Genomic DNA, 27,790 nt, shown 5'->3' on the forward strand with positions numbered 1-27,790 from the left:
TGTCCAGTGTCTGTGTTCTTTTCTTTTTTTTAGCCAGTCTGAGATACGGCTTTTCTTTGCAACTCTGCCTAAAAGGTCAGCATCCCCGAGTCTCCTCTGCACTATTGACATTGAGAATGATGTTTTGCGGGTACTATTTAATAAAGCTGCCAGTTGAGGACCTGATGTATTTCTCTTCTTACTCATTTGTGTACTGGGGCCTCACACTCCTCTTTCTATGCTCGTTAGAGCCAGGGAGTAGTACACAGAGTTGTAAGAGAGCTTCAGTTTCTTAGCAATTTCTTGCATGGACTAACTTAATTTATATGAACAAGAATAGACTGACAAATTTCAGAAGAAAGTTATTTGTTTCTGGCCATCTTGAGAATGTAATCGAACTCACAATTAATAATGCTCCAGATACTCAACTAGTCTAACTAAGGCCAGTTTTATTGCTTCTTTTATCAGTACAACAGTTGTCAGCTGTGCTAACATAATTGCAAAAGAGTTTTCTAATAATCAGTGATTCTTTTAAAATATAAACTTGGATTAGCAAACACAATGTGCCAACACAGAACAGACGGTTGCTGATAATGGGCCTTTGTATTCCTATGTAGATATTTCATAAAAAATCGTCCGTTTCCAGCTACAATAGTCATTTACAACATTAACAATGTTTACACTGTATTTCTGATCAATTGGATGTCATTTTAATGGACCAAAAATTTGCTTTTCGTTAAAAAACAAGGACATTTCAAAGTGGCCCCAAACTTCTGAACACCAGTGTACATATATTTATTTATTTTAAATTATTAAATTTGCTAGTACCGCAATGTTTCATTTAGACAAGTCTACCAAATATCAAGATTAACTTTTGTACCAACTGGAAGATTTTTGTAATGAACACTTAAAGGGGCATTACAGTAAATAAAATGACACGCTCTCATTTGTTACAGCAAGTAATTTTATCACTATTCGCCCTGTAACTGTGTGTATTTAAACCCTTTGCGGGTTCTAAAATTGCCTTTGGCCTTAATTCTAAATTTGAGATAGGCAATATAATAAGAATGCAATACAATAAGAAAGCAAACAGTGGCGCACAAAAGGCAGCCAGACACAATAACATTGAATAGCAGTTCAATGCAATGTGGGGGCAAAAGGTCTTTTATCAAAAAGGGACATAACAGTACGATAAGAAAATCTATAAATGTGTCAGATTATTTTATTATTGCACTATTGCTTTGTGCATAATCATATATGTCACTGCTGGGGGACTACATGTATATAGGTAAACTCGGCTCTAGAGCAGCAATGCACTACTAGTCCATGGGTGAACACAGCCAGTGAGCCAATGTCAAGAGAAGTATGAGTATAGCCACAATTCGGCAACAGAAATGCATTGCTGCACTGCAACTATGTTTTTAACACACATACATATGCAAGCAACAGTGCAATAATAAAATGTATTTACATTGTAAAGCATTTTCTTTCTCATTTTTACATCCCATTAAAGTGATATGTTTCAGTAGCATATGGAGCAAACCACAGGAACAAAAACTGCACAAACAGGTCATTCAAAGCCACCCAGAGATAACAATTACACTATGACACTAACACAGGGAGGTGGATCTTCAGGATCTATTTAGTTTAACAATGTAAAGCAAGTCAGAATCTCATGAATGGGAACCATGCAGACAATATAAATAATAATTAGACTATGTATTAATTCAGATCATGCAATTTTAAACAACTTTCCAAATCACTTCTATTACCTCATTTGCTTTGTTCTCTTAGCATCCTTTGTTGATAAGGATACCCAAGTAGGCTCAAGAGCAGCAGTGCACTACTGGGACCTAGCTTCCAATTGGTGGCTGAACATAAATAAATCTTTTCATTCGCTCACCAGATGTGTGCAGCTAGCTCACAGTAGTGCATTACTGCTCTTTCAAGAAAAAAAATTAAGTTAAATTGATAATAGAAGTAAATTGGAAAGTTGTTTAAAATTGAATCATGAAAGAAAAAAAAATGAAAAATCACCTTTCATGTCCCTTTAAAGATAGCCATGAAAGTAAGCAAAATGTAAGAAAAATTAACATAGCATCATGCAAATTAAATTGTAAACCTTATTTTAACAATTAGAATTTATAGGATTGATTCTAGTATTTTCAGAAATACAAACCTTTTCACTTTCATCAACAGTGACAGATTTCACAACACAAGAAGATGTCCGCATCTGGCGGGAAATGTTGTTTGAGGTCAGCATAGGAGGCAGAGGCGCCCTCCTCTTCTTTGGCACATCGGAAGGCAGTGTGTTTGAATCATACGATTTGGAAACTGTATTTGCTCTTACAACATTTTGTGGCCTTGATTTACTAAGCAGTGGAGTTGCAGGAGCACTAGAGGTCTAAAAATAAATAAATAAAAAACAGTGATAGAACAAAGCTTAGGAAAACATAAAAAAAATCTCAGTAGCTTAAAAAAAAAACTATAAAGTATCTTACTTGATCCCGTTTCTTTTTACTCCTTCGAAAAAAGTTGAAAAACCCTTTGTCATCATTAGCTTTTGTTTCTACATTCTGGCAGGATTCTGAAATTAAAGACCTTGTATGTTAAACTATTATAATGTTTTATTTAAAAAAGCTATAAGATATAAAACCAACAGACAATAGCATGTGTGATCAAAGCTATGTCTTCCTTTGTTTAAAACAGGGCATATGAATAAACCGGTCATCAAATGCGACCTAAAATCCTTTATATATACTGTATATATATATATATAAATATGTATGTGTGTGTGTATGTGTGAATATGAACATGTGCGTCTGTCATTACAGTATGTGTGTGTATTACACTGTATATCTATGTTTTTATATGTGCATGTGCGTCTGTCATTACAGTATGTGTGTGTATTACACTGTATATCTATGTTTTTATATGTGCATGTGCGTCTGTCATTACAGTATGTGTGTGTATTACACTGTATATCTATGTTTTTATATGTGCATGTGCGTCTGTCATTACAGTATGTGTGTGTATTACACTGTATATCTATGTTTTTATATGTGCATGTGCGTCTGTCATTACAGTATGTGTGTGTATTACACTGTATATCTATGTTTTTATATGTGCATGTGCGTCTGTCATTACAGTATGTGTGTGTATTACACTGTATATCTATGTTTTTATATGTGCATGTGCGTCTGTCATTACAGTATGTGTGTGTATTACACTGTATATCTATGTTTTTATATGTGCATGTGCGTCTGTCATTACAGTATGTGTGTGTATTACACTGTATATCTATGTTTTTATATGTGCATGTGCGTCTGTCATTACAGTATGTGTGTGTATTACACTGTATATCTATGTTTTTATATGTGCATGTGCGTCTGTCATTACAGTATGTGTGTGTATTACACTGTATATCTATGTTTTTATATGTGCATGTGCGTCTGTCATTACAGTATGTGTGTGTATTACACTGTATATCTATGTTTTTATATGTGCATGTGCGTCTGTCATTACAGTATGTGTGTGTATTACACTGTATATCTATGTTTTTATATGTGCATGTGCGTCTGTCATTACAGTATGTGTGTGTATTACACTGTATATCTATGTTTTTATATGTGCATGTGCGTCTGTCATTACAGTATGTGTGTGTATTACACTGTATATCTATGTTTTTATATGTGCATGTGCGTCTGTCATTACAGTATGTGTGTGTATTACACTGTATATCTATGTTTTTATATGTGCATGTGCGTCTGTCATTACAGTATGTGTGTGTATTACACTGTATATCTATGTTTTTATATGTGCATGTCACTTGAATGACAATTCTTCATCCACTTCATTAATATAATCTGTCCATAAACAATTATCAGTTTGTCAATCAAATTATATACATTATACTTGTAATGTATAGTGTATGGTTAAATAATGGGATAAGGGGAGTGGGCTGCTTTGCCTGAAATGTTCCTGGGCCTATTTTTGGTCTCAGTCCGGCCCTGTGCAAATGCACTTTATTTTTTGTGAGCATAATAACAGCTGATTTTTTTAATGCTGCTTAGTTTTGCATTAGATATTTTCCCAACTTACTGGCAAATGGCAATGCTTTGTGAGATTATATTAACACTCTTTACTTTGTTTTTTGTTTTGTTTGTTTTTTCATAAGATATTACATACTACATGCCGACACGCACTGGCGATTAAATTTTCTTGCGGGCTGGTAAGGTTTGTCATTTGCTCGCCCGATGCGGCGAGTGGAGTTTATGGGTAGATATAGGCTCTGTTAAAAGAATATGAAACTCAAATTTTCTCAGATAGAGAATACCATTTTAAACAACCTTCCATTTTACTTCTATTATTAAAGGGAGAACGCTTTTTAGCTGAGAGGTGACGTTTCCACCTCTTAGCAAATAGCCGTGCAAGCTATCCAGCTTGGCGCCAGTTGGAGCACACGGCTATTTGCTAAAAGGTGGAAACGTCACCTCACAGCAAAATAGCGTTCTGCCGCGGGCTGCCTGAGCAGCTCAGTGCGGCAAACTCTTCAAACAAATAAAGGAACTTTCAGCATCAAGTATTTTATACTTTATGACTGAAAGTCCCCTTTATTTGTTCCAATGGTAAATCATAGCATTTCACAAACGCTAGGATTTACCATCCCTTTAAGCTTGCTTCATACTCATTGTATTCTTTGTTGAAGAAGCAGCAGTGCACTACTTAGAGCTAGCTGAACCCATTGATTGAGCCAATATAAAGATGCCTATATCTGCAACCACCAATCAGTAGCTAGCTTCCAATAGTGCATAGCTGGTCCTGAGCCTACCTAGGTATGCTTTTTTTAAACAAAGGATACCAAGAAAATAAACCAAATTAGATAATAATTGCCAAACGGTTTAAAATTGCATGCTCTACCTGAATCATGAAATAATTTTTTTTTATTTTATGATTTCTGTAACTAGATCTTACAGTTATTTAATTTTAAAACAAATTTTGTATGTTTCAAAATGCAGTTCTTCTTATGGAAAACTATAGGGGGGAAATAAATCCATTAAAAAAAAAATCTGCCATACAATGAGTTTATGACAAATTCTGACTGACTAGAATCTAGAATACCGATACAGGACAAGAATAACAATACAGGACACGAATACCGATACAGGACAAGAATACCGACATTTGCCAAAACACAAGTTAGATGAAAACAATACACTATATAGCATTTTAAATTATCATAAATGTATAGCAATATAAATTATATAAGTCAGTTACTAGAAAAAAATGATACAATAAACATTTTAATGCAATGTTTAATTATTCTGAAAATAAAAGAGCTTGCCTTGTAAAGGTGGTATCCTAAAGTCTGTAGGAGACGTTGCTAAAAAAGAAAAAAAAAAAATATATAACAATCACATAAACATGTTTAAAATTATAAAATAAGATTTTTGGAAATACAATAATAAATGAGTCATGAAATATAGGTACTTTATATCACTAGGTAAAAGGTAGAAACTTACCCTGAGCCTTTAGGACTTCTCTGCTTTGTCTCTAAGCACCCTCTCCCCTATATAATCTCTAATTTATAATGTAGCATAGCTATGAGAGCCTTGCAGAGATGAAGAATTGTTCATCCAATGACTCGAGCAACACACTAGGCATTTAAAACACACAAAAAACCTTGGGACATAAAGAAATCGTTTTCTCATGCCCTCAAAGATAGCAGCGTATTCTTTTCAGCCTAAATACCTGTTTAATACTAGTTTGATATTCTATTTGGCTTTGCTGTAGAATTCTGCATTCGGATCTCTGTCCATTCATTATTACAACATGCTCTTTCTGTATCCTGTTCCTCAGTTCAGATCTGTGCCTCAGTCCTATGTGTTTGCCTCCAAACATCAGAACATCTGTTTATCGGGAGTATTATATATATTGCATTATTATGATAACTCTAGTAAAGCAAATCAAATAAAAGCATGGACGCTCTCCGAGAAACAGCCACCTAACAAGAGTTTCCTTCCAACTGTACCATATCACAATGCAGATGCTAAATTGGTAACATTTAATAAAAAGGATGCACAGTCTGCCACCCAGCTGCTTTGCAAAACTGGTTAAATAATGCTGGAACATATCTGGTCCACAATAATGCCACAATCCTGGCATGTATTCTTCATGAGCTACAAACCGCACCTCAACTGAACAGACTAGTGTCTAAGGTGATCACAATTCACTACTTATTTGGTACAGCCACTCCGGAATTTGGAGACAACAAGTCTTGTCAAGTTCATGATGTTATCAAAGTCTACATTGTTTGGCTTCAGTATAGATAAGATAAACTGCAAATTAGTGAAAAGCCAAACCTTGCCACATATTTGTGACAAAGATTTGTCTTCGTAAATGGAGTTCATTCAGCAGAGGGGGCTGTTACTAGTGGTGTTCCTCAGGGGTCAGTTCTGGGGCCTGTTTTGTTTAACATATTTATCTGCGATATCAGCAAAGGGCTACAGGGGAAAGTATGTCTCTTTGCAGATGATACAAAAATTTGTAACAGAGTGGATGTTCCAGGGGGGGTAAACAAAATGAGAAGTGATATACAACAATTGGAGGATTGGACAAACGACTGGGATCTAAAGTTTAACACAGCAAAGTGTAAAATAATGCATTTAGGGAAGAAAAATCCAAATGTTAATTACAGACTCAATGACACTTTACTGACTGTTACAGATGAGGAACAGGACTTGGGAATTATTATTTCAGATGATTTAAAAATTAGTAAACAATGTAGTAATGCAGCGAGTAAGGCTAGCAGAATGCTTGGATGTATTGGTAGAGGTATTTGCAGCAGAAATAGTAAGGTTCTTATGCCACTTTATAGATTATTAGTTAGACCTCATCTTGAGTATTGTGTGCAGTTCTGGAGGCCATATCTACAGAAGGATATTAACAAACTTGAATCTGTGCAAAGGAGGGCTACCAAAATGGTACATGGTCTAAAAAATAAAACTTACCAGGATAGGCTCAATGACCTAAATATGTATAGATTAGAGGAGAGAAGGGAAAGAGGTGATATGATAGCAAATTTCAAGTACATTAAAGGGTTTAGTAAAACTGAGGCTGTGGGTATTTTACATAAAATGGAAAATTCAAGAACAAGGGGTCATGAGCTCAAGCTAAAGGGTAGTCGATTCAGGAGTAATTTGAGGAAGCACTTCTTTACAGAAAGAGTGATTGATTTATGGAATAAACTTCCTCAAGAGGTAGTAGCAACAAACACTGTAGGGGACTTTAAAAATGCATGGGACAAGCATAAGGCTATCCTACGAACTAGATAAGTATATACTGTTAGGTAAGGTCGGGCAGACTTGCTGGGCCTATGGCTCTTATCTGCCGTCAATATCTATGTTTCTATGTTTCTATGGAAAATCCACTGTTTTATATTACAATGTCAAAATATTTACACTCAATTTAATTTACAAAAAAATGAACTATGAAACTGCTTAGGAGTTTTTGGCAGGATTATTCTGCCAAGAAAATGTTTGAAACAGCTTAGTTAGTAAAACTCTGTTGATGCCTTTATCAGTATATCATACAAAGAATGATTAATGTGCTTAATTAATTAACAAGAATAACTAAGCAAAGAGATTCCAACAAATTGTGATGAAATCCCAAAAATATGTTTAGTTGTTTCAAAGATAATACTGGGCTAAACAGCTCAGTTTCTGGGGAAAATTGGAATAAAACCTTTTTTTTTTCTTTTTTAACAAACTTGTCAAACCCTTGTTTTAGAAAGCACATGAAATCTATCTTGTACGCCTGTAAAGCCATATTATTTCCTCAGGAAAAGTAAAATGCCCTAAGGAGAATGGTTTAACCATCAGATTAAAAATAAGGATTTATCTTTTACAAGTAGAAAACCATTTATTCCCAGTAGTTTGCTTAAAAACGGGACATAGTGTTTAAAAAAAAAAAAGATATAGTGAAATTAAAGTAGAGTTTAATCATGTTGCCGGAAAAATAATAAGTAAACTCTGAGTTGAAAGTAATAATAAAGTGTTATCTCTGTACTTCCTGCCAAAGCTCACTGGCTGATGAGGGCAACTCCCACTGCTTTCCTGGTAAGAGAGGGTTACAGTTCTGTAAGCGTGTCATGTAAAGGTTAGTTTATTCGGGACAAGAACATGTATTAAAAAAAAAAAAAAAAAAAAAAAAAAAAGTTAATGTGCCTCTGAAATACCCTCTTTTAGATAAAAGGAAAAAAAGAACTACAATATCCCTTCAGTAAATAATTCCTCACTATTTTCAAAACAATGACACACAAACTGCCAGTTAGATTATTTTAAAGGGACCGTCTAGTAACTTTCATAATTCAGATTTTAAACAACTTTCCAATTTATTTTTATCATCAAATTTGCTTTGTTCTTTTGGCATTCTTTGTTGAAAACTAAACCTAGTGTTGATATGTCTCTGGAGTGTCCATCAGTAATGTTGGTGTATTTATCAGCAGCAATTGCCACCAACGCGTTACGTATTGTAATTATGAATATTAATAATTAATAGCAGTATAAAATTATTGTCAGCAATATCTACAATTAATATAGCAGAATTTTGCCAATACACTCCAGTAAGATGTTACATTTCTGTAGTGTACCCCAAAATATCACTATTGAGATATCTATAAATTTGACAACAATATTTTTATTAAAAATTAATATTTAATCTCAATATAAAATATTCCTAAATTCTGATCAGTTAATCTTTATATACACATTAATTATATGTATGTAGTAAATGAATATCACCTATGACCAGTTATATCTATCAATTTATCAATACAATATTAAAATATAAAGCAGGCTATAGAGATATTTAGATTAATTACTATTCAATAAATAGTGTCTATTATCCCATGAATGGACAAAACACTTCTATAAATTAACCTTAACTCAAAATGAATCACTTAACAAATATCCCACATGAACAATTTGTATTTAACCAGCAACACTTAGTCCAATGCCGAAATATGAACTACTAACTTAACAATGTTTAAGTAACAATATAACCAAATATTTCAACACAAATCTCACCAAATATCAATAAATCTATTAGAACTTCCAGAAAAATATAATTAAAGGGATAATAAACACAATTTTTTTCTTTCAGGATTCAGATAGAGTAGTGTTTTTCAACCAGTGTGCCGTGGCACACTAGTGTGCCGTGAGAGATCCTCAGGTGTGCCGCGGCAGACTGACAACAGTGTGACATATTTTTTAAATTTTGCTTGTTTCTTATTCTGGACCGTTTTTTTATTTTGAGTGAGATGATGACTGAGGGTAACAGCACAGTATCAGCTCGCTCCCCCAACCCGTGTTCACACTTGGAAGGAACCCCCACCCACCACAACACGTGTCTAGTGCCGGCTCTACACGCCGCAACACTTCAATCCCCCATGCATGCTGGCGCAGCTTTGCTCCTCCTCCAGAACAGTTCCAGCCAGCGGGGGTGTTCCTCTTTCAAATTTTTAAATATTGGGAGGTATGTGACAGGCTCATCAGGCATCATTTACAACCATGACATATTGACATTCATTCACAGACAATCATTATGATTGTTTGTGAATGAATGTCAATATGTCATGTATAGTTTGTAGTAGGCATGGCACCACAGTACAGTGTGTGTGTGGTGCGTGTATATATATATATATATATATATATATATATATATATATACTGTATTAGGCTACAATATGTGATTTTGCTTTTTATAAAATATGATGAAACAATGGGGGGGGGGGGGGGAGAAATACACTTTTTCTAACTTTGACCCCCAAAATCTGTTACACATCTACAACCACCAAAAAAACAGAATTTATGCTTACCTGATAAATTACTTTCTCCAACGGTGTGTCCGGTCCACGGCGTCATCCTTACTTGTGGGAATATCTCTTCCCCAACAGGAAATGGCAAAGAGTCCCAGCAAAAGCTGTCCATATAGTCCCTCCTAGGCTCCGCCCACCCCAGTCATTCGACCGACGGACAGGAGGAAAAAACAGGAGAAACTATAGGGTGCCGTGGTGACTGTAGTTAGAGAAAATAATTCATCAAACCGGATTAAAAAACCAGGGCGGGCCGTGGACCGGACACACCGTTGGAGAAAGTAATTTATCAGGTAAGCATAAATTCTGTTTTCTCCAACATTGGTGTGTCCGGTCCACGGTGTCATCCTTACTTGTGGGAACCAATACCAAAGCTTTAGGACACGTATGAAGGGAGGGAGCAAATCAGGTTACCTAAACAGAAGGCACCACGGCTTGCAAAACCTTTCTCCCAAAAATAGCCTCCGAAGAAGCAAAAGTATCAAATTTGTAAAATTTGGCAAAAGTGTACAGTGAAGACCAAGTCGCTGCCTTACATATCTGATCAACAGAAGCCTCGTTCTTGAAGGCCCATGTGGAAGCCACAGCCCTAGTAGAGTGAGCTGTGATTCTTTCAGGAGGCTGCCGTCCAGCAGTCTCGTAAGCCAATCGGATGATGCTTTTAAGCCAAAAGGAAAGAGAGGCAGAAGTCGCTTTTTGACCTCTCCTTTTACCAGAATAGACGACGAACAGAGAAGATGTTTGTCTGAACTCTTTTGTAGCTTCTAAATAGAATTTTAGAGCACGGACTACGTCTAAATTGTGTAACAAACGTTCCTTCTTTGAAACTGGATTCAGACACAAAGAAGGTACAACTATCTCCTGGTTAATATTTTTGTTGGAAACAACCTTTGGAAGAAAACCAGGCTTAGTACGCAAAACAACCTTATCTGAATGGAACACCAGATAGGGCGGAGAACACTGCAGAGCAGATAACTCAGAAACTCTTCTAGCAGAAGAAATAGCAACCAAAAACAAAACTTTCCAAGATAACAACTTAATATCTATGGAATGTAAAGGTTCAAACGGAACCCCTTGGAGAACTGAAAGAACTAGATTTAAACTCCAGGGAGGAGTCAAAGGTCTGTAAACAGGCTTGATCCTAACCAGAGCCTAAACAAATGCTTGAACATCTGGCACAGTTGCCAGTCGTTTGTGTAACAAGACAGATAAAGCAGAAATCTGTCCCTTTAGAGAACTCGCTGATAATCCTTTATCCAAACCTTCTTGTAGAAAGGAAAGGATCTAAGGAATTTTGATCTTATTCCATAAAAATCCCTTGGATTCACACCAGCAGATATATCTTTTCCATATTTTATGGTAAATTTTTCTAGTTACCGGTTTTCTGGCTTGAACCAAAGTATCTATCACAGAATCTGAAAACCCACGCTTTGATAGAATCAAGCATTCAATTTCCAAGCCGTCAGCTGGAGGGAGACCAGATTTGGATGTTCGAATGGACCCTGTACAAGAAGATCCTGTCTCAAAGGTAGCTTCCATGGTGGAACCTATGACATATTCACCAGGTCTGCATACCAAGTCCTGCGTGGCCACGCAGGAGCTATCAAGATCACCGAGGCCCTCTCCTGCTTGATCCTGGCTACAAGCCTGGGAATGAGAGGAAACGGTGGAAACACATAAGCTAGGTTGAAGGTCCAAGGCGCTAATAGTGCATCCACTAGAGTCGCCTTGGGATCCCTGGATCTGGACCCGTAGCAAGGAACCTTGAAGTTCTGACGAGACGCCATCAGATCCATGTCTGGAATGCCCCATAATTGAGTTAACTGGGCAAAGATCTCCGGGTGGAGTTCCCACTCCCCCGGATAGAATGTCGGACGACTCAGACAATCCGCCTCCCAGTTTTCCACTCCTGGGATGTGGATCGCAGATAGGTGGCAGGAGTGATCCTCCGCCCATTTTATTATTTTGGTCACTTCTCTCATCGCCAGGGAACTCCTTGTTCCCCCCTGATGATTGATATAAGCAACAGTCGTCATGTTGTCTGATTGGAATCTTATGAATCTGGCCTTTGCTAGTTGAGGCCAAGCCCTGAGAGCATTGAATATCGCTCTCAGTTCCAGAATGTTTATCGGGAGAAGAGACTCTTCCCGAGACCATAGTCCCTGAGCTTTCAGGGATTCCCAGACCGCGCCCCAGCCCACTAGACTGGCGTCGGTCGTGACGATGACCCACTCTGGTCTGCGGAAGCTCATTCCCTGGGACTGGTGGTCCAGGGTTAGCCACCAACGGAGTGAGTCTCTGGTCTTCTGATCTACTTGAATCACTGGAGACAAGTCTGTATAGTCCCCATTCCACTGTTTCAGCATGCACAGTTGTAATGGTCTTAGATGAATTCGCGCAAAAGGAACTATATCCATTGCTGCAACCATCAATCCTACCACTTCCATGCACTGAGCTACGGAAGGACGTGGAATAGAATGAAGAACTTGACAAACGTTTAGAAGTTTTGACTTTCTGACTTCTGTCAGGAAAATCCACATTTCTAAAGAATCTATTATTGTTCCCAAGAAAGGAACTCTTGTCGACGGAGACAGGGAACTTTTTTCTATGTTCACCTTCCATCCGTGAGATCTGAGAAAGGCCAGAACGATGTCTGTGTGAGCCTTTGCCTTTGAAAGAGACGACGCTTGTATTAGAATGTCGTCCAAGTAAGGTACTACTGCAATGCCCCTTGGTCTTAGAACCGCTAGAAGGGACCAGGGTACCTTTGTGAAAATCCTTGGAGCAGTGGCTAACCCGAATGGGAGGGCCACAAACTGGTAATGTTTGTCCAGAAAGGCGAACCTTAGGAACTGATGATGATCCTTGTGGATAGGAATATGTAGATACGCATCCTTTAGATCCACGGTAGTCATAAATTGACCTTCCTGGATTGTAGGTAGAATCGTTCGAATGGTTTCCATTTTGAACGATGGAACCCTGAGAAACTTGTTTAGGATCTTTAAATCCAGAATTGGTCTGAAAGTTCCCTCTTTTTTGGGAACTACAAACAGATTTGAGTAAAATCCCATCCCCTGTTCCGCCGTTGGAACTGGGTGTATCACTCCCATTTTTAACAGGTCTTCTACACAATGTAAGAATGCCTGTCTCTTTATTTGGTTTGAGGATAAGTGAGACATGTGGAACCTTCCCCTTGGGGGTAGTTCCTTGAATTCCAGAAGATAACCCTGAGAGACTATTTCTAGTGCCCAGGGATCCTGAACATCTCTTGCCCAAGCCTGAGCAAAGAGAGAGAGTCTGCCCCCTACTAGATCCGGTCCCGGATCGGGGGCTACTCCTTCATGCTGTTTTGTTAGCAGCAGCAGGCTTCTTGGCCTGCTTACCCTTGTTCCAGCCTTGCATTACCCTCTTGTTTAGAGGATGCGGAATTAGAGGCCGGTCCATTCCTGAAATTGCGAAAGGAACGAAAATTAGACTTATTCTTGGCTTTGAAAGGCCTATCTTGTGGGAGGGCGTGGCCCTTACCCCCAGTGATGTCTGAGATAATCTCTTTCAATTCTGGCCCAAAGAGAGTTTTACCCTTGAAGGGGATATTAAGCAATTTTGTCTTGGAAGATACATCCGCTGACCAAGACTTTAGCCAAAGCGCTCTGCGCGCCACAATTGCAAACCCTGAATTTTTCGCCGCTAATCTAGCTAATTGCAAAGCGGCATCTAAAATAAAAGAATTAGCCAACTTGAGTGCGTGAACTCTGTCCATAACCTCCTCATACGGAGTTTCTCTACTGAGCGACTTTTCTAGTTCCTCGAACCAGAACCACGCTGCTGTAGTGACAGGAACAATGCACAAAATGGGTTGCAGGAGGTAACCTTGCTGTACAAAAATCTTTTTAAGCAAACCCTCCAATTTTTTATCCATAGGATCTTTGAAAGCACAATTATCCTCGATAGGGATAGTAGTACGCTTGTTTAGAGTAGAAACTGCCCCCTCGACCTTAGGGACTGTCTGCCATAAGTCCTTTCTGGGGTCGACCATAGGAAATAATTTCTTAAATATAGGAGGGGGGACAAAAGGTATGCCGGGCTTCTCCCACTCCTTATTCACTATGTCCGCCACCCGCTTGGTATAGGAAAAGCGTTGGGGTGCACCGGAACCTCTAGGAACTTGTCCATCTTGCATAATTTTTCTGGAATGACCAGGTTGTCACAATCATCCAGAGTAGATAACACCTCCTTAAGCAGTGCGCGGAGATGCTCTAATTTAAATTTAAATGTCACAACATCAGGTTCAGCCTGTTGAGAAATTTTTCCTGAATCTGAAATTTCCCCATCTGACATAACCTCCCTCATGGCCCCTTCAGATTGGTGTGAGGGTATGACAGAGCAATTATCATCAGCGCCCTCCTGCTCTTCAGTGTTTAAAACAGAGCAATCGCGCTTTCTCTGATATGCAGGCATTTTGGATAAAATATTTGCTATGGAGTTATCCATTACTGCCGTCAATTGTTGCATAGTAATAAGCATTGGCGCGCTAGAAGTACTAGGGGCCTCCTGCGTGGGCAAAACTGGCGTAGACACAGAAGGAGATGATGTAGAACTATGTCTACTCCCTTCATCTGATGAATCATCTTGGGCAACTTTACTATCTGTAGCAGTACTGTCCTTACTTTGTTTGGACGCTATGGCACAATTATCACACAATTTTGAAGGGGGAGACACATTGACTTTCATACATATAGAACATAGCTTATCTGAAGGTACAGACATGTTAAACAGGCTTAAACTTTCAATAAAGCACAAAAACCGTTTTACAACAAAAACGTTACTGTCTCTTTAAATTTTAAACAGTGCACACTTTTATTATTTCAGAGCTTTAACCCTTAAAATAAAGAAACCGGAGCCGGTTACAGTTTTAACCCCTCTACAGTCCCAGCTACAGCCTTTGCTGCGACTTTACCAAACCCAGGGGGGAATACGATACCAAATGAAGCCTTCTAGGAACCTTTCCAACTACTTTCAGATCCACACACATGCATCTGCATGTCTTGCTCCCAAAAGTAACTGCGCAGTAATGGCGCGAAAATGAGGCTCAGCCTACAACTGGGAAGGCCCTTCCTGACTGGAAAGGTGTCTAACTCAGTGCCTGACGTTAAAAAATGTTCCCCAAGCTTATAAGTGTGAATTTCAAACATAAACATGTATAAAATGCTCAAATAAAGCAATCGATTTTGCCCATAAAAGTGTCTACCAGTTTTATAGCCCATATTAAGCCCTTTATTCTGTTTGAGACTAAGAAAATGGCTTACCGGTCCCCATGAGGGGAAAATGACAGCCTTCCAGCATTACACAGTATTGTTAGAAATATGGCTAGTCATACCTTAAGCAGAAAAGTCTGCTAACTGTTTCCCCCAACTGAAGTTACTTCATCTCAACAGTCCTATGTGGAAACAGCAAACGATTTTAGTTACTGCTGCTAAAATCATCTTCCTCTCACAAACAGAGCTCTTCATCTTTTTCTGTTTCAGAGTAAATAGTACATACGAGCACTATTTTAAAATAACAAACTCTTGATAGTAGAATAAAAAACTACAACTAAACACCACATACTCTTCACCATCTCCGTGGAGATGTTGCCTGTGCAACGGCAAAGAGAATGACTGGGGTGGGCGTAGCCTAGGAGGGACTATATGGACAGCTTTTGCTGGGACTCTTTGCCATTTCCTGTTGGGGAAGAGATATTCCCACAAGTAAGGATGACGCCGTGGACCGGACACACCAATGTTGGAGAAACACCCATGCTAAATATTTTTTAAATTTTGTCTTGAGTTTAGAAATATCCAATGTTTACATGTTCTTTTGCTTTTTTTGCAAGTTACAGGGCAATAAATACAAGTAGAACTTTGCTATTTCCAAAGCATTTGATTTTCAAAATTAGCAAGTTACATTGTAACACTGATATCTGGCAGGAATCCCTGAATAACCCTTCACCGCCAAATGCGATCAAATAAAAAAAATTGTTACCTTTTTCACAAACTTTAGGTTTCTCACTGAAATTATTTACTAACAGCTTGTGCAATTATGGCACAAATGGTTGTAAATGCTTCTCTGGGATCCCCTTTGTTCAGAAATAACAGACATATATGGCTTTAGCATTGCTTTTTGGTAATTAGAAGGCCGCTAAATGCCGCTGCGCACCACACGAGTATTATACCCAGCAGTGAAGGGGTTAATTTGGTAGCTTGTAGGGTTAATTTTAGCTTCAGTGTAGTGGACAACCCAAAGTATTGATCTAGGTCTATTTTGGTATATTTTATGCCACCATTTCACCGCCAAATGCGATCAAATAAAAAAAAAATGGTTAACTTTTTTACAATTTTAGGTTTCTCACTGAAATTATTTAGAAACAGTTAGTGCAATCATGGCACAAATGGTTGTACATGTTTCTCTGGAAATAGCAGACATATATGGCTTTGGCATTACTTTTTGGTAATTAGAAGGCTGCTAAATGCTGCTGCGCACCACACGTATATTATGCCCAGCAGTAAACGGGTTAATTAGGTAGCTTGTAGGGTTAATTTTAGCTTTAGTGTAGAGATCAGCCTCCCATCTGACACATCTGACTCCCTAACCCCCCTCAAACAGCTCCCTTCCATCCCCCCACCCCATATATATATATTCTGAAAGAGAGGAGAAGAGCGCAGACTCAAGTGTAATGATCCTTTAATGTGTGTGCAAACACAAAAAGTGGCAACTCACAATATATATGGTTAAAAACAGCAAAGAACACAATGTGTTATCGTTACAAATGTGACTTATCCCACAAAGCACCGGCTCAGCAAGCAGCTCCAGAAAAAGCAGTCCCAAGCTCCTGGGTAGGTGACAAGGATACCCGGTCCGGGTTAATGGCGATATTTTCAAAGTCCACCTGGGCTCCCTAAATCCTGTGTGCTGATGTGAAGAAGCAGGCTATATCTGTCCCGCAAGTAAAAAGATTGACACAGGCGGTAAGTAAATACCTTGACCCTCGGCACACAAACCGATAGGTTCCCAACTGCGTAGAGAGCCGTCCCCTATCTGATCCTGTGAGGCCGCTGTGGTTCCCGGTCTGCAGTTGGAAACCTATCGGTTTGTATGCCGAGGGTCAAGGTATTTACTTACCGTCTGTGTCAATCTTTTTACTTGCGGGACAGATATAGCCTGCTTCTTCACATCAGCACACGGAATTTAAGGAGCCCAGGCGGACTTTGAAAATATCGCCATTTGTAACGTTAACACATTGTGTTCTTTGCTGTTTTTAACCATATATCTTGTGAGTTTCCACTTTTTGAGTGTGCACATGTATTAAAAGGATCATTACTCTACACTTGAGTCTGCGCTCTTCTCCTCTCTTTCAGAAAATTTATGCTACAAGGTCTGTGGAACCACCTTTAAAAGAGGAGCTGTCTGACTTTCTTTATGGAGATATATATTTATATTTATATTGCATATTTATTTGTCTGTGAATATTGGACCACATAGGGTCTGTTCCTATATTTTGTTTCGAGAGTATATTTATATACACTGTAGGTTTTGTATTTGTCACATATTTAATAATATATATTTTTTATATTTTTGATATTATTACCCAATACTTTCATATAGATTCAGGATTAGCGCTACTTGGTGTATTCAGTTACACTGTTTCTGTGTTTATATATATATATATATATATATATATATATATATCTCTATCTCCCATTACCCCCCCCCCCACCTCCCTGATCTCCCCCCCCCAAACAGCTCTCACCCTCCCCCCCTCGACCTAATGGCCGCCATCTTAGGTACTGGCAGCTGCCTGCCAGTAGCTTAAAAAAAATTGCCTTTTTTTCTAAAATAAACACCCCACTTTCTGTAGTGTAGCTGCCCCCCTCAATACACTACCCCCCTCCCCCTCCCTGATCCCTTTACAAACATTTTATTTCCCCCTCCCTTTCTCTTTCCCTCTCCCTCCTTGCACAATGGACATAACATTTATGTCTGTGTGTGCGTTCCAGAGCCCCCCGCGCGATCCTGGACACTCAGGAACTGGATCTAGCACCAGCGATGGGACGCCCACCCGCCTCCCTGCTATGGCTCCCACCCACCAACGATCAGCACCATTGCTGGCCGATGCAGAGAGGGCCACAGAGTGGCTCCTCTGCATCGGATGCTTAAAAAAAATGTTATTGCAGGATGCCTCAATATCATCACTACAATAACATGAAAGCAGCTGGAAGCGCTTGAAAACCCTGAGGACATACAGGGTACGTCCTTGGTCCTTAAGTGACATTTTTTGTAGGACATACCCCGTACGTCCTTGGTCCTTAAGGGGTTAAACTATTTGGCCCTAAATAGTCTTATAATACTTCAAATAATTAACCAGAGATTTAACCACAATAATAAATGCAATTTTTAAACTATATCACAGTAACTCAATCGAATTTATGAATATTAATGCTTGACCCTTTTCTCAATAATAATTGACTTAGCGCTAGTATATTTAATATATGAAGCACTGGTCTATTTAATACTAGATTGCAACTATAAAGTACCAGCTTCAGCAATAAAGAATATATTTGCTTTAAAACATTAAAAATATAAAAACCATCAAAATGCCTTATACATTACCAGTAACCAATATGAGAGTTCAGCTTTTTCAATCAGAGTTTTCCAAAGTCATACGTGAAGGTATTTTTGCAAACAGGGTATCACAAACACAGAGGTATTTTTCTCTTTCCAACAGAGAGTTATTCCAAGTCAGGCCCCAAACCAAAGTGTGTTTTTCGTCTCTTCCCTTCTTTGCATAGTCTTTTTGCCTGTGACCGACTCCACCTTTAATTCTCAATCACCCAATTGAAAAATCTCTGATTACGCCCTTAGCTTGTATTGGCTAATCCACTGGTTATTCAATTTCCCAATTGAATACCTTTGGCTGCAATTCTCATATTGGACACCGGAGGTTGCAACAGGCAACTGGAGTGTATATCCATTTTCCAGCTACAGGGAAAAAATATTCCCTTATATATTGTTAAAACGTATATTTAATATACTTATTATTCCCTAGCATTAATAAACTATCTGGTCAACATACAGTATATGTGACTAACTGAGCATGCACATTTTAAGACCAGACATGGTTTTATATATATATATATATATATATATATATATATATATATATATATATATATATATATATATATATATATATATATATATATATATATATTACACTCAATAATGAATATACCTATCTGATGTATGCGTCCATACAATTCTACTTAAAATATCTTAAAGTGATGGTATATTTATTATTATTCCTCCAGTCTGTCCTACCTAAATAGCCATATTTTTAATGATTTTCTCACAAACGCTTATTAATAAATATATATTTTAATTACTGAGCATTATCGCTCCTTGCTCTGCCCCCGGCATTACTTCCTGGTCTTTTCTTTAGCCGGCGTAGAGAGCTGAACCACCCCTCACTACTTTAGTATATTTGCATCTTAGTCTTCATCGTTCGGTCTGCGCATGCGTTGCATTTCGTATGAAATACATTGTATCTAATGTATTGTATTCATTGTAATCATTGTTAGTGCAGCGCTTTGGAAGAAAGCAGCCGCACTATTAGAAAGAAAAGTATTTTAAACAGGACATATACTATATTCGCTGCTACCAATGAAAGTATAACAAGTATTACTCTAAATTATATATTTTTTAATGCACTAGTATTGACGTAGCCGCATTTGTTGAAACAACGATATAGGCAGCAGCCGCTCTATTAGAAAAAAAAATGGAAAAAAAAATGTATGCTTACCTGATAAATTTATTTCTCTTGTGGTGTATCCAGTTCACGGGTTCATCCATTACTTGTGGGATATTCTCTTTCCCAACAGGAAGCTGCAAGAGGACACCCACAGCAGAGCTGTCTATATAGCTCCTCCCCTAACTGCCACCCCCAGTCATTCGACCGAAGACAAGCAAGAAAAAAAGGAGAAACTATAGGGTGCAGTGGTGACTGTAGTTTAAAAAATAAAAAACACCTGCCTTAAAATGACAGGGCGGGCCGTGGACTGGATACACCACAAGAGAAATAAATTTATCAGGTAAGCATAAATTTTGTTTTCTCTTGTAAAGGTGTATCCAGTCCACGGGTTCATCCATTACTTGTGGGATACCAATACCAAAGCTTTAGGACACGGATGAAGGGAGGGACAAGGCAGGAACTTAAACGGAAGGCACCACTGCCTGTAAGACCTTTCTCACAAAAATAGCCTCCGAAGAAGCAAAAGTATCAAATTTATAGAATTTCGAAAAGGTATGAAGTGAAGACCAAGTCGCCGCCTTACAAATCTGATCAACAGAGGCCTCATGTTTAAAAGCCCATGAGGAAGCTACTGTTCTAGTAGAATGAGCTGTAATTCTTTCAGGAGGCTGCTGGCCAGCAGTTTCATAAGCTAAGCGTATTATACTTCTTAGCCAAAAAGAAAGAGAAGTTGCCGAAGCCTTTTGGCCTCTCCTCTGTCCAGAGTAGACATCAAACAAAGCAGATGTTTGACGAAAATCCTTTGTAGCTTGTAAATAAAACTTTAAAGCACGAACCACATCAAGATTGTGTAATAGACGTTCCTTCTTTGAAGAAGGATTAGGACATAGTGAAGGAACAACAATCTCCTGATTGATATTCTTATTAGGTACCACCTTAGGAAGAAACCCAGGTTTGGTACGTAACACTACCTTATCTGCATGGAAAATCAGATAAGGGGAATTACATTGTAAAGCAGATAACTCCGAAACTCTTTGAGCCGAGGAGATAGCTACTAAAAACAGAACTTTCCAAGATAAAAGCTTAATATCTATGGAATGCAAAGGTTCAAACGGAACCCCTTGAAGAACTTTAAGAACTAAATTTAAACTCCATGGCGGAGAAACAGGTTTAAACACAGGCTTGATTCTAACTAAAGCCTGACAAAACGCCTGAACGTCTGGAACCTCAGCCAGACGTTTGTGCAAAAGAATAGACAGAGCAGAAATCTGTCCCTTTAAGGAACTAGCTGACAATCCCTTCTCCAATCCTTCTTGGAGAAAAGATAATATCTTAGAAATCCTGACCTTACTCCATGAGTAACCCTTGGATTCACACCAGTGAAGATATTTACACCATATCTTATGATAGATCTTCCTGGTGACAGGCTTTCGAGCCTGAATTAAGGTATCAATGACCAATTCGGAAAAACCACGCTTTGATAGAATCAAGCGTTCAATCTCCAAGCAGTCAGATGTAGAGAAATTAGATTTGGATGTTTGAAGGGACCTTGAAGTAGAAGGTCCTGCCTTAGCGGCAGAGTCCATGGTGGAAAAGATGACATGTCCACCAGATCTGCATACCAAGTCCTGCGTGGACACGCAGAGGCTATCAAGATCACCAAAGCTCTCTCCTGCTTGATCTTGGCAATCAGACGAGGGAGCAGAGGAAACGGTGGAAACACATAAGCCAGCCTGAAGGACCAGGGTGCTGCTAGAGCATCTATCAGCGCTGCCTTGGGATCCCTGGACCTGGACCTGTAACAAGGAAGCTTGGCGTTCTGACGAGATGCCATGAGATCCAGTTCTGGTTTGCCCCATAGTTGAATCAACTGGGCAAATACCTCCGGATGGAGCTCCCACTCCCCCGGATGAAAAGTCTGCCGACTTAGAAAATCTGCCTCCCAGTTCTCTACTCCTGGGATATGGATAGCTGAGAGATGGCAAGAGTGAACCTCTGCCCATAGAATTATCTTTGAAACCTCCAACATTGCCAGGGGGCTCCTTGTTCCCCCCTGATGGTTGATATAGGCTACAGTCGTGATCTTGTCCAACTGAAATCTGATGAACCTGACCGCAGCTAGCTGAGGCCAAGCCTGAAGAGCATTGAATATCGCTCTTAGTTCCAGAATGTTTATCGGAAAGAGGGCCTCCTCCTAAGTCCACGAACCCTGAGCCTTCAGGGAGTTCCAGACTGCACCCCAGCCCAGAAGGCTGGCATCTGTCGTTACTATAGTCCATTCTGGCCTGCGGAAACTCATTCCCTTGGACAGATGGACCCAAGATAGCCACCAGAGAAGAGAATCCCTGGTCTCTTGATCCAGATTTAGTAGAAGGGACAAATATGTGTAATCCCCATTCCACTGATTGAGCATGCAAAGTTGCAGTGGTCTGAGATGTAGGCGGGCAAACAGAACTATGTCCATTGCCGCTACCATTAATCCGATTACCTCCATACACTGAGCCACTGACGGATGGGAAGTGGAATAAAGAGCACGGCAGGAAGTTAGAAGTTTTGACAACCTGACCTCTGTCATATAAATCTTCATTTCTACTGAGTCTATCAGAGTTCCTAGGAAGGAAACTCTTGTGAGAGGGGACAGAGAACTCTTTCCTTCGTTCACCTTCCACCCGTGAGACCTCAGGAATGCCAGAACAATGTCCGTATGGGACCTGGCGATTTGAAAAGTCGACGCCTGTATCAGGATGTCGTCTAGGTATGGGGCCACTGCTATACCCCGCGGCCTTAGAACCGCCAGAAGGGACCCTAGAACCTTCGTAAAGATTCTTGGTGCCGTGTCTAAACCGAAGGGAAGAGCCACAAACTGGTAATGCCTGTCTAGGAAGGCGAACCTGAGAAACTGATGATGATCCCTGTGTATCAGAATGTGTAGATAAGCATCCTTTAAATCCACGGTAGTCATATATTGACCCTCCTGGATCATAGGTAGGATGGTTCGAATAGTCTCCATCTTGAAGGATGGGACCCTGAGAAATTTGTTTAGGATCTTGAGATCCAAGATTGGTCTGAAAGTTCCCTCTTTCTTGGGAACTATAAACAGATTTGAATAGAAGCCCTGCCCCTGTTCCTCCTTTGGAACTGGGTGGATCACTCCCATAATTAGTAGGTCTTGAACGCAATGTAAGAATGCCTCTCTCTTTATCTGTTTTGCAGATAATTGTGAGAGATGAAATCTCCCCTTTGCAGACAAAGCTTTGAAATCCAGAAGATATCCCTGGGAAAAAATCTCCAGAGCCCAGGGATCCTGGACATCTCTTGCCCAAGCCTGGGTGAAGAGAGAAAGTCTGCCCCCCACTAGATCCGGTCCCGGATTGGGGGCTACTCCTTCATGCTGTCTTAGAGGAAGCAGCAGGCTTTTTTGGCTTGTTTCCCTTATTCCAAGCCTGGTTAGGTCTCCAGAATGGCTTGGACTGGGCAAAATTTCCCTCTTGTTTTGTAGAAGAGGAAGATGAAGCTACGCCACTCTTGAAGTTTCGAAAGGAACGAAAATTAGTCTGTTTGGTCCTTAACTTGTTAGACCTATCCTGGGGAAGGGCGTGGCCTTTTCCTCCAGTAATATCAAAAATGATCTCCTTCAGTCCAGGCCCAAATAGGGTCTGCCCTTTGAAGGGGATATTGAGAAGTTTAGACTTTGAAGTGACATCAGCTGACCAGGATTTAAGCCATATTGCCCTACGTGCCTGAATGGTAAAACCTGAATTTTTATCCGTTAGCTTGGTTAAATGAAAAACGGCGTCAGAAATAAATGAATTGGCTAACTTAAGAGCTTTAAGCCTGTCAAGGATATCATCCAACGGGGTTTCTACCTGTAGAGCCTCCTCCAGAGACTCGAACCAGAAAGCCGCTGCAGCAGTGACTGGGGCAATGCATGCAAGAGGCTGGAGAATAAAACCTTGTTGTATAAAGATTTTCTTAAGGAAACCCTCTAATTTTTTTATCCATAGGATCTAGAAAAGCACAACTGTCCTCGACAGGAATAGTTGTACGCTTAGCTAGGGTAGAGACTGATCCCTCCACCTTAGGGACCGTCTGCCACGAGTCCTGTGTAGCGGCATCTATAGGAAACATCTTTTTAAAAGCAGGAGGGGGAGAGAACGGTACAGCTGGTCTATCCCATTCCTTAGTAATAATTACTGAAAACCTCTTAGGGATTGGAAAAACGTCAGTGTAAACAGGCACTGCAAAAGTATTTGTCCATTTTACACAATTTCTCTGGGACTACAATGGTGTCACAGTCATCCAGAGTCGCTAAAACCTCCCTGAGCCACACGCGGAGGTGTTCAAGCTTAAATTTAAATGCTGTCATTTCAGAGTCAGACTGAAGTAACGCCTTCCCTGAATCAGAGAAGTCACCCACAGATAGAAGCTCTCCTGCTTCAACTTCTGCACATTGTGAGGGTATATCAGACATAGCTACTAAAGCGTCAGAGAGCTCTGTATTTGTTCTAGCCCCAGAGCTGTCTTGCTTTCCTTGTAACCCTGGCAGTTTGGACAATACCTCTGTGAGGGTATGATTCATAACTGCCGCCATGTCTTATAAGGTAAACGCATTGGACGCGCTAGATGTACTTGGCGTCCCTTGAGCGGGAGTTATAGGTTCTGACACGTGGGGAGAGCTAGATGGCATAACCTCCCTTTTGTCAGTCTCAGAAACCTCAGGTGATAAATCTTTCAAATCCATAATATGATCTTTATAACTTATAGAAAGGTCAGTGCATTTGGTACACATTCTAAGAGGGGGTTCCACAATGGCTTCTAAACATAATGAACAAGGAGTTTCCTCTATGTCAGACATGTTTAACAGACTAGTAATGAGACCAGCAAGCTTGGAAAACACTTTAATAAATGTGAAAAAAGCAATAATATAAAAACGGTACTGTGCCTTTAAGAGAAAAAAAACTACCACATAAACTGCAAAACAGTGATAAAAAGTAATAAACTCTACGAATTTTTTACAGTGTGTTTAAGGGACTAAAGCAGCATTGCACCCACTTGCAAATGGATGATTAACCCCTCAGGCCCAAAAACGAATTAGAAAAACATTAAAACTGCTAACAAACAGCCAAACACACTGCCACAGCTGTGCTGTGGCTCCTACCTGCCCTTAAGAACGATTTTTGCAGGAACAAAACCCTCTATAGAGGTCCTATAAGCCAGAGGACTCCTTCAGGGAAGCTGGATGTTTCAGACTGAAAATCAACTGCACATTTAGAGCTTGAAAATAGGCCCCTCCCTACCATGCACTCAAAGTCAGAGGGCCTTAAAAAAGTACTCCTAGGAGTAATCTAACAAGCCATGTGGAAAACTAGGCCCCAAATAAAGATTTATCACCCTCAGAGAAAAAACGTTTTTATTTTTATAAATCATGCAAATGTTTTTACACTAAGTAATATAAGTATTAACATGAATATTACCCTTATGTGCAAGCATGATCCCAGTTGTTATTAAATCACTGTATCAGGCTTACCTTAAATATACCAGGCACTGTCAGCATTTTCTAGAACTTATCTCTCTAGAAAAAAATATACTTTACATACCTCAAAGCAGGCAATCTGCAGACCCTCCCCCCAACTGAAGTTTTCTTTCCATACTCTTCAGTTATGTGTGAGAACAGCAATGGACCTTAGTTACAAACCGCTAAGATCATCAAAACCTCCAGGCAGAATTCTTCTTCCAATTTCTGCCTGAGAGTAAAAACAGTACAACGCCGGTACCGTTTAAAAATAAACTTTTGATTGAAGGTAAAAACTACACTAAGTCACCACATCTCTCTTGATACTTCCTTTCTTGTCGAGAGCTGGAAGAGAATGACTGGGGGTGGCAGTTAGGGGAGGAGCTATATAGACAGCTCTGCTGTGGGTGTCCTCTTGCAGCTTCCTGTTGGGAAGGAGAATATCCCACAAGTAATGGATGAACCTGTGGACTGGATACACCTTTACAAGAGAAAAGTATTTTAAACAGGACATATACAATATTCGCTGCTATTGTTACAATAAAAAAAAAATGTAATGCAATAGTATTGACATAGTCACAGTAGTTGAAACAACGATGTAGACAGCAGCCTCTCTATTAGAATAAAAAAAGTTTGTAATTTTGCCTAATACAATATTGGATGCTTAAAATAAAACTATAATGAATGTTACTATAATTTTTTTTGTTACTACTCTAATATATAGTTAGCCGCAGTTGTTAAAAGCACGATATAGACATCAGCTCCACGATTAGAAATTTTTTTTTATTTAAAACTAGCCTTATACAATATTCGCAGCTACGATCTCCTCCATACAATGTTTCTAATAGAATTAAATAAAAATTGTGCATGCGCACAACTACATGCTATAGGACTGTCAGTCAGCGATCAGCATGTAGCAAATGCACAGAGATAACGTAGGGCGTGTTTGCTTCTATCAGTGTTGCCGACTGGCCTGGGCTGTTATTGGTATTTAAAAAAACGTGACCTGAAAAAATTAATGACGGCCGTTGTACGAGAGGAGGAAGGTATGTGAAATTTAAGCATTTTAATATTAAATATTTTCAAATAGCAAGTGATTGCGAAGGTTTTCATGAATGAAAGTCACCTTTTTTTATTTTACATACGATCGCATGTTTGAACTGGGCATAGTTTACCATCACTTTAAAAAGACATTTCTATTAGGAGATAAGGGGTATAATAATATAGATATAATTTATATTTGACTCTATTTGAATATATGATGATAACTAGTTATAATATTATTTGATTTTGATAGAATCATATCATTTCATATCTAGTACATCTCCAATGCTGGGTGTATAAAAACATGAGATATGATTCACAGCACAAATTACATAGGCATTTATATACCAGTATATACCAGTCATATTTAGAACCTCATTTGTATATTAGATGTCTGAAAAACAATGTTATACATTTTAAATATAAAGTTATATATTCATTTCACTTCATATTAAAAGGTTTATTAGGCACTAGACACATCGCCCAGATCCATATACATATTGGTACATTCACCCAAGCCTGAGTATATTTTGTATATATCTGCCAATTATGGATGTAAGTTAAACTTAAAATTGTAATTCTTAGGTTTAGAAAGACGTTCTTAGATTAGAAAGACGTTCTTAGATACCTTTAACTCAGACAAGGAGTCTAGGGTTTTGTATATTTAACTCAGTATGGAATAATTAACACATAGATGACAGACATTTACATTTCCTGGGTATCCTGGAAATGTATCTCAAATGGCAGACTCCCGGTCTCTCTAACTACAGGGGTTCAGGTGATCTAATAGGAAATCTTATTACACATTTCCAGGCAGTGATCAAAAGTTTCTTTGAAGTGACCTCATTTAATTTGAGACACTTGTCTTCTCTTTGATTGTGTTTTTCAGATAACCTATGTGTATTCAACTGATAACTGGTTTGGGTTGCATTTTTATTTCAAAATTTAATGCAACTTACATTAGCCAGATTTTCACATACAAATTAATTGTCTCTCTAGATCATATATGTATGTATGTAAATATATATATTACATAACGTCACTCACCTATTCCCTGACACTAGGTAGGCTCATTTGCTAATTTCAAAGCCCATATAGGCTGCCAATCATATCAGTGCATTTTGACAGTTTATTTGCAGCTAAACAGTGCTAGTTCACGAGTGCCATATAGTCAACATTGTGCTCTCGCCCGTGGAGTTACTTATGAGTAAATGAAATAATGGGGCAGTTTTTAGAGGCTTAGATAGTAATCACAGAGGTAAAAGTATATTAATATAACAGTTTTCGTTATGCAAAACTGGGGAATAGGTAATAAAGGCATTAGCTATCTTTTTAAACAAAATAAATTCTGGAGTAGATTGTCCCTATAAATGGAAATTGCAGTCAAGTGCAATATATGAAAAATAATATTTTTTTTTTACTTGTATATGTAAACACACTTTTGCAGCAACAGTCTTTCAAATTAGCAGTGAACTTGTCTGATTTTTATTGTCCTTTATAAATTGTTAAAAACTACTGAACTGTACTTTGCCACCCACAGCTTACTATTTTCCTACACTATGTAGCCAGATGCAGAACATGTGCAAAGCCAATTGCT

The 27,790-nt window shown here is 38.9% G+C and overlaps 1 protein-coding gene across 2 annotated transcripts in view; it reads right to left on the reverse strand.

The window, feature by feature from the left end:
• Window positions 1-27,790, reverse strand: part of COBLL1 (cordon-bleu WH2 repeat protein like 1) — a 365,721-nt gene that overhangs the window by 101,357 nt on the left and 236,574 nt on the right. For both annotated transcript variants that reach the window (XM_053698388.1, XM_053698389.1), the window contains 3 exons: window positions 5,324-5,362; window positions 2,481-2,566; window positions 2,159-2,383 (listed from right to left, as the gene is read on the reverse strand). In XM_053698388.1, coding sequence (XP_053554363.1) covers window positions 2,159-2,383; window positions 2,481-2,566; window positions 5,324-5,362 — 350 coding nt within the window. The remainder of the gene's footprint in view (window positions 1-2,158; window positions 2,384-2,480; window positions 2,567-5,323; window positions 5,363-27,790) is intronic.

The sequence above is a fragment of the Bombina bombina genome, chromosome 1, assembly GCF_027579735.1.
Source record: "Bombina bombina isolate aBomBom1 chromosome 1, aBomBom1.pri, whole genome shotgun sequence".
Taxonomy (NCBI): Eukaryota; Metazoa; Chordata; class Amphibia; order Anura; family Bombinatoridae; genus Bombina; species Bombina bombina.